The following is an 8,282-nucleotide window of genomic DNA, read 5'->3' on the forward strand; positions in this document are numbered from 1 at the left end:
CCCCCTCAGCCTCAGGGTCTTCTCCACGCCCCTCCCAGCTTCCCTCCCTCCGGCCCAGGCCCCCTGAGCCCGAACTTCGCTCTGGTGGGCACCACCTGACCCTGCTCCCTCTGAGACCGCCCTGCCCCGAAGCACGTGCTCCGCGCATGCCGGCAGCGGCTGCTTCTGGGACAGCGATGCTGCGACTCCTCTGCCCCATGGGCCCGAGACTCCCAAGGGACCAGTTCACACTCAGCTGACTCTCGCCCGGATGTCTAGGGCGCACGGCACATGGCATTGCACACGGAGCCCTGCAGCAAAGGCTGAGGACCGAACCCTGGAGGACCTCCCACCTCCCACAGCCCAGGGATCACAAAGACCAGCCTAGAACACAGGGCATCCAACAGCAAAAAGTGCGCATGAGAGGAACCCTCAGCGCGGCTGGTGCGGCTCAGTGGTTGAGCGTCGACCTGTGAACCAGGTCACCACTTTGATTCCTGGCCAGGGCACATGCCCAGGTTACAGGCTAGACCCCCAGCATGGGGCGTGCGGGAGGCAGCTGATGGATGTTCCTCTCTCATCACTGGGGTCTCTCTCTCTCTCTCCCTCTCCCTTCCTCTCCGAAGTCAATAAAAACATATTTAAAAGCAAAGAAACACCCCACAACGTTCCCTTCTCTTGAGCATTTGCTTCCCGGCTTTATTCCCTCAAGAGGGTTAAACTGCCGGTCCTGAGGGCGCCCGGCACTGCCATGGGCCAGGGCAGCACACGAAGCCACAGCCTCTGGCTGCCCCCCGCTGCCGCCAGTGTGCTGGCCACCGCATGCTCCGGCCCGGGGACAAGCGGCCCCTCCCGACAGGCACCTGTGGTGGCTGGAGACAGAGAGGGGACGGGGTCCCACGCCTGGTATAGGTGATGGGTGGCGATGTTCTCCCTCTTCGACACCATTGCTTGAATTTCCTGCTCTACAATTCCTCGGATCACGCTCAGCTTCCGCCCAAACCTAGAATCCAGGACAAAGGTTCAACTTTCAGTTCCTTTAAAACTTTAGACGTGAGAGACGCCAGGACCCGCCCCCGCTCTGCCGAAAGGAGAGGCACCCACAGCACCACAGCACAGCCTCTGCGGGCGACTCCTGTGAGCCCGGCAGACCCTGCTGGCGGCCAGCTCCTGCTCTGCCAGCCAGAGGCCCGCCACCTCAGGCCGTGTCCACTGCGGCCGGTCAAGTCACTCTAGCACGTGCACCTCTCGCAGCAACACGCAAGGTGCTTTGCTTTTTAGTTTCAGTAACAAACGAAAGGGCGGGTAAGCTGCTGGCCTCTGGGTGGGGTGGGAGGAGTGTGCCTCTAGCCCCCTCCACGCTGTGCCCTGGACACGGCAACGCGGCAAACCTGGTGTCGAGTGCTTTCAGGGGCTTGTTCCGGGGCTGCTGCTCCAAGCAGCTGAGGGCGGGGTTGCCGGCCACGGGCACGGCCATCGCGCTCAGCACCAGGGAGGTGATGGCCTGCACGGCCAGGACGTTGATCTGGGTCCTCTCCGTGTCTTCCTGGAAGGAGCCCACATGGGGTCACGTCACGAGCAGCCAGGCCCCAGCACTACCTGTGCCCACCTGCGCACAGACCCCGTGGCCCGGCGGAAGGAGCCTGAGCGCACAGCGGGACACGCCCTCCCCACCAGGTCCCGACCTGTCTGCCTGCACCCACCGCAGCCCCCACACCGGTCACTGGAAACAATCGAATGGGCAAACGTCCACTGCGCAAAGCAAGGTCTCCCACAGGCACCACTAACTCGAGAACTTGGCACATGACCACCCGCCAGCTTCAACGCGTGGGCCCGCAGGCCGTGCACACGGCTCTGACACCCACCACTGAACTGTCCCTTCCGCAGTCACGCCACCCTCCTGCCAGACAGGCCTAGGGTCCATGACATTCACTCTCCCGGGCTTTGCCTTCCGAATGTGGCTTTTCCTAATATTGTACCGATACACGGCCCACTCCCAGTCGCCTGGGAGCGTCTTTGGGTGAGCACGGGCACCTCGGCCCGGCCTCCTCAGGTGCCCTTTCCTTCTGACTGAACTACGTGCTGAGTCGGGAATTACCGACCCCAGTGCCTAACGCACTGGGCTCCGAGCGCCCACAGGCGGCCAGGCAGCTCCCCGGCCGCGGGAGAGCCGCTCTGCTCCAAGCATCAGTCTAGACCAGCCGTGGGCAAACTACGGCCCGCGGGCCGGATCCAGCCCGTTTGAAATGAATAAAACTAAAAAAAAAAAAGACCGTACCCTTTTATGTAATGATGTTTACTTTGAATTTATATTAGTTCACACAAACACTCCATCCATGCTTTTGTTCCGGCCCTCCGGTCCAGTTTAAGAACCCATTGTGGCCCTCGAGTCAAAAAGTTTGCCCACCCCTGGTCTAGACGCAACCTGCTACTCTTACAAGTAAGGTGACACGGGAAAGCGCGCTTGCTGCCCTCCTCTGCCGGCTGCCAGCGGCGGACGCCCAGGCTGCGGGCGGCTTACCTCCGGGGGGCTCTCCTCCTGCTCCAGCACGAGGGGCTGAGTCACCAGGACGCCCAGGAGGGTGGCCCACGTTTCCTCGAACTGAGTGCGGCTGGTCCACCCTACGATGCAAACGTTACATGAGGCAGAGCGTCACCCGCTCCTCCAACGTTCCGACGTGAGGCGCCAGCTGGGCCGCCAGCTCTGACTGGAGCGGGCAATGCCCCCGGCACATCCAGCAGCTGCCTCAGCCCTCGGCAGGTCTGCAATGCAGAACACTGCGGTGCCCACCCTCCAGCGCGGACAGCGAGCACACATGTCCGATGCTGCCCTGGGAGCGGGGTGTGTGTGTGTGTCCGTCTGGCGCCCTCCTGACCCCGCCTGGCAGGTGTGGCCAAGTGGAAAGGGGCCAGGAAGTCCAGCCTCGGACTGAGCTCCTGAATGCACTGGGCACAACCATGGCCGGGACCGGCCCCAGTGGTCAGCGTGCGCCGCATGAGCCCCGCCCAGCTCGGCTGCTGACAGGAGGCAGAGCTCGGTGTCCCGACTGGCTAGAGCAGTGGTTCTCAACCTTCTGGCCCTTTAAATACAGTTCCTCATGTGGTGACCCAACCATAAAATTATTTTCATTGCTAGTTCATAACTGTCATGTTGCTACTGTTATGAATCGTAATGTAAATATCTGATATGCAGGATGGTCTTAGGCGACCCCTGTGAAAGGGTCATTCGACCGCCAAAGGGGTCGCGACCCACAGGTTGAGAACCGCTGGTCTAGAGGGTCAGAAAGGAATGCAGTCTGGCCAGGGCACGCTCGTCGTCCTCAGTGAGGGCGTCGCACCACGTGCTCCGCGCCCCTCTCGTCACCTGCTGGGGCTGCAGTGACAGGATCTCCTCACTAAGATGGACGGAGGGAGGGAGACAGACAGACTGAGATGTGGGTTAGACACCCACACTCGGGTACAAGGACGGCAGACATATACGGGCATTTCCACAGGGAAGAGGAAATCTCGGATCACGTGGAGAAGAGAGAGCGAGAGCGAGAGCAGGTGCCAGGACAAGGTCGTAGGACTGCCCTGGCCGAGGTCCGACTGACAGGCAAACACAGGGCAGCCCAGGAAGGGGGAGCTGGCAGAGGTTGGGAGGCCATGGCTGCCTGACAGCCACCTCCGAGGGCAGGGAGGGAACCTGCCCCGGCGGCCGCCTCCATGCTACTCAGATCTCATGTCGGTCGGCGGGTAATGCCTCGTCCTCGGGACTACAGGGATGCAGGCCAACAAGGTGTCTGCTGCCTGAACCTTCAGGACCGAAGCCAGTGCCACGTCTGCAGAAGCCCGAGGCAGGAGGCTCCGCAGGGACGAAGGGTGGGCCTGCCCGGGCCCATGGGTGCCACGCCGGACTCCCGAGACACTGGTTTCTCGGAGTTCCGCGCAGGGCACTGCCCCCCAGCACCGCCCTTTCGACCCCGAGCAGATCACACCTGCACCATCAAATGGGGACAGAAGCGGCCACGGCCACGGCGCTGCAGAGTGGGAGGCCTGAGGGAAGCGGTCGCTGTGCCGCGGGCAGCGCGCAGGGCGGCTGAGAAGGCCGTAGGCAGCAGGGCCCACTCAATCCCGAGGACCGAGCTGGGCCGGGGCTGGACGGCCTGCCCACAGAGCCTGGCTCTCCTCTGATGTCTGCTTCCTCTGCATCGGCCACGGTGGCTCCCGCACACCCTGCCCGTCCCGCACACGAGGCGGCGTCAGTGACCACAAGGCGCAGGGACCATCCCCGTCCCTGCGGGCGGGGTGCCTCCTGCGGGGGTCGGATTCAGCTCCCCATCACCAACTACCAGGCTCCGACCCGACTGGAGACACACTGACACGTGGAAACCTGGGATTAAACGCTCATGCAGACACGTGGGTGGAAGTTCTCAGGGTGAGTGTGTGTGCGCTCAGAATGCCTGCCTGCGAGCAGGCGGGCCCAGACCTTCCACGGGACGAAGAGGCGCAGAGCGCACTCCGGGACGGGGACCCGAGGCTGGCACCCTGCGGAGGAGCCCCGCCTACCCAGCGTGTTGATGCGGTAGATGAACTCTTTGAAGACTTCCTTCTCCTGGAGGAACTCCACGGGGATCTCGGGGAAGGCTGTGCCAAAATCCCCTCCCGGCGTGGGTGACCACCCGAGCTTCCAGACCTGAGTGTGGAATGAAGTCGCTGAGCTCCAGCCCGCAGGCCCCAGCGCGGTCACAGCTGCCCTCCCCTCCTCGGCCCGGCACGGCCCGGAGCGAAAGGGCCGCTGGAGCTCACCCAGGGGCGGGTCTATGGGCCAGCTCCCTGCGCCTCACGCAGAAAGGCCAGCGTTGCTGCAACTCCAGCTGCGCGCCAGGCCGAGGGAACCAGGCAGGGTCAGGACTCCCTGCGGCACCGGGCCACCCAAGGCGGCAGCCGAGCTGGCCCAACTGGGTCACCGGAACCCCCACCAGGGCCAGTCTGCAGACTCACCAGGGGGGGGATGCGCGTGTAGCTGTTGACGAGGGGCAAGCGGGCCAGGCTGACCACGATGTTCCTGAGCACGGATGTGAGGAACGCGGGCATGTGGCTGTTCCTCTTATGCCCCAAGGCCAGCACGGACGGCAAGGCCTCCACCAGCTCTGCCACCGTCCTGCAGGCTGCAGTCACGTGCTCGGGGCCTGAGCCAACGGGAGAGAGGATGGACACCCCCAAACCTCCTGATCTTCCTGCCTCCCAGGGAGAAGGCACACCCCGCCCCAGGAAGGTGGCACCCCCCAGGCCTCTAGCTGGCCCCTGAGGACCTACAGACTGCAGTTCGGGCTCATCTACCCGCGTCGGCCTGGTCTCCTGCCTCGGGCCCTGCCCTGCCCTGCCCGCCCCACACTGCCTGCTGCTGCTGGCAGCACCCAGCCTGACCGCAGGGCAGGGCCGGATGGCCTGGGTCCTGGAGGCCCTGGTGACAAGGAGCCCCAGTCCAGAGCCCTCCCGCCCTGCCCTGCACCACGCTCCGGGGAAGACACCGAGTCAAGAGGAAGTACGTGAAGAACCGGGGCATGTGCCTGAGTCTAGAGCGGGGTTAAGTGAATGGGATGTGGAATTTCCATTTAAAAATCCACCGAGATAGACGGCTGCAATACACACTCAGCTAGCTAACGTCAGGAGGGCATTTCCACTAGCTGCAAGCTCCTTAGCATTTCTACTCACTCATTCATCACTCCACCAGCATCTGATGGGCAAGTACAACAGTGAGCACACAGAGAAGGGAAACATACTCCCTGCCCCCATGGGGCCAGAGTCTGAGGTGAGAGACATAAGTGCATAGAGAACGTAGTGCCAGGATGGAGAGCGGGTGGAGAAGAGGATGGAGGAGGGGATGGATGGAAAAGGGGATGGATGGGAGGATGGATGGAGGGGAGGATGGAGGGGAGGATGGATGGAGGGGAGGAAGGAGAAGATGGAGGGGAGGATGGGTGGAGGGGAGGAAGGGGAAGATGGAGGGGAGGATGGATAGAGGGGAGGAAGGAGAGGATGGAGGGGAGGATGAATGGAGGGGAGGATGGAGGGAGGGGAGGATGGAGGGAGGGGAGGATGGAGGGAGGGGAGGATGGAGGGAGGGGAGGATGGAGGGAGGGGAGGATGGAGGGAGGGGAGGATGGAGGGAGGGGAGGATGGAGGGAGGGGAGGATGGAGGGAGGGGAGGATGGAGGGAGGGGAGGATGGAGGGAGGGGAGGATGGAGGGAGGGGAGGATGGAGGGAGGGGAGGATGGAGGGAGGGGAGGATGGAGGGAGGGGAGGATGGAGGGAGGGGAGGATGGAGGGAGGGGAGGATGGAGGGAGGGGAGGATGGAGGGAGGGGAGGATGGAGGGAGGGGAGGATGGAGGGAGGGGAGGATGGAGGGAGGGGAGGATGGAGGGAGGGGAGGATGGAGGGAGGGGAGGATGGAGGGAGGGGAGGATGGAGGGAGGGGAGGATGGAGGGAGGGGAGGATGGAGGGAGGGGAGGATGGAGGGAGGGGAGGATGGAGGGAGGGGAGGATGGAGGGAGGGGAGGATGGAGGGAGGGGAGGATGGAGGGAGGGGAGGATGGAGGGAGGGGAGGATGGAGGGAGGGGAGGATGGAGGGAGGGGAGGATGGAGGGAGGGGAGGATGGAGGGAGGGGAGGATGGAGGGAGGGGAGGATGGAGGGAGGGGAGGATGGAGGGAGGGGAGGATGGAGGGAGGGGAGGATGGAGGGAGGGGAGGATGGAGGGAGGGGAGGATGGAGGGAGGGGAGGATGGAGGGAGGGGAGGATGGAGGGAGGGGAGGATGGAGGGAGGGGAGGATGGAGGGAGGGGAGGATGGAGGGAGGGGAGGATGGAGGGAGGGGAGGATGGAGGGAGGGGAGGATGGAGGGAGGGGAGGATGGAGGGAGGGGAGGATGGAGGGAGGGGAGGATGGAGGGAGGGGAGGATGGAGGGAGGGGAGGATGGAGGGAGGGGAGGATGGAGGGAGGGGAGGATGGAGGGAGGGGAGGATGGAGGGAGGGGAGGATGGAGGGAGGGGAGGATGGAGGGAGGGGAGGATGGAGGGAGGGGAGGATGGAGGGAGGGGAGGATGGAGGGAGGGGAGGATGGAGGGAGGGGAGGATGGAGGGAGGGGAGGATGGAGGGAGGGGAGGATGGAGGGAGGGGAGGATGGAGGGAGGGGAGGATGGAGGGAGGGGAGGATGGAGGGAGGGGAGGATGGAGGGAGGGGAGGATGGAGGGAGGGGAGGATGGAGGGAGGGGAGGATGGAGGGAGGGGAGGATGGAGGGAGGGGAGGATGGAGGGAGGGGAGGATGGAGGGAGGGGAGGATGGAGGGAGGGGAGGAAGGAGAGGATGGATGGAGGGAGGACAGGAGGGAGGGGCGGGAGGAGAGGATGGATGGATGGAGGGAGGACGGGAGGGAGGGGCGGGAGGAGAGGATGGATGGAGGGAGGGAGGACAAGAAGGAGGGGCGGGAGGAGAGGAGGGCCTCCTGGGAGTGTGCCACCCGCTGAGTGGGAAGGTCAGCCACAGGGAGCCCGAGGCGGGAAGAAATGCAGGTGGAGGAAGGATACCGTGCAGGGCAATGTCCCCAGTTGCCTTTATTTATTTATTAATTTGTTTTTTAATATATTTTTTTCTTGGTTTCAGAGAGGAAGGGAGAGGGAGAGACAGAAACATCAGTGATGGCAGAGAATCACTGATTGGCTGCCTCCTGCACGCCCCCTACTGGGGATTGAGCCCGCAACCCGGGCATGTGCCCTTGGCTGGAATCGAACCTGGGACTCTTTAGTCCGCAGGCCGACGCTCTATCCACTGAGCCACACCGGCCAGGGCCCACATTGCCTTTCAGTGTCGGGGTGAGCAATGGGACCAGCTGTGTTCACCTCCCAGGGCCCACGCTGACCACTTCACATGTCTCTCCTGCTAGTGAATTCCAAGCCCCAAACAGGTCCTGACACTCACTCTGTGTGCGGGAGTCTCCTCCGTCCTCTCTGGCAGCCTTCGGGGTGTCTGTCCTTCTCTCTAGACTGAGCAGCTGGTCTCCGGGCTGCACCACAACTGCATCAGGAAAGGACACACGGGAGGATTGCTCACACCGCCCACCCCGTCATTCCCATTTCAGTTATGCAGCCTCCCATGCCAAGGGCAGCCGACGCCACACAAGGTCTAGACATCCCGGAACCGGCTTAGACAGTTCCAGGCGACACCAGACCTCGGTACCAACGTCTCGGCCAACCTGCAGCGCCGGCGGACAGGCTCCTGGGCTCCGACTTCCCAGCCCCCGCCCCCATGTCTGCTG

General features: G+C 63.5%; 1 protein-coding gene across 1 annotated transcript in view; it reads right to left on the reverse strand.

The window, feature by feature from the left end:
• HTT (huntingtin) overlaps positions 1 to 8,282 on the reverse strand; it is a 100,908-nt gene that overhangs the window by 9,850 nt on the left and 82,776 nt on the right. The window contains exons 51-56 of the mRNA XM_014533453.1: positions 7,946 to 8,041; positions 4,963 to 5,150; positions 4,528 to 4,654; positions 2,501 to 2,601; positions 1,371 to 1,525; positions 843 to 982 (exon numbers count right to left, since the gene is read on the reverse strand). Of these exons, the coding sequence (XP_014388939.1) occupies positions 843 to 982; positions 1,371 to 1,525; positions 2,501 to 2,601; positions 4,528 to 4,654; positions 4,963 to 5,150; positions 7,946 to 8,041 (807 nt within the window). The remainder of the gene's footprint in view (positions 1 to 842; positions 983 to 1,370; positions 1,526 to 2,500; positions 2,602 to 4,527; positions 4,655 to 4,962; positions 5,151 to 7,945; positions 8,042 to 8,282) is intronic.

Source organism: Myotis brandtii, unplaced genomic scaffold (genome assembly GCF_000412655.1).
Source record: "Myotis brandtii unplaced genomic scaffold, ASM41265v1 scaffold986, whole genome shotgun sequence".
Lineage (NCBI taxonomy): Eukaryota > Metazoa > Chordata > Mammalia > Chiroptera > Vespertilionidae > Myotis > Myotis brandtii.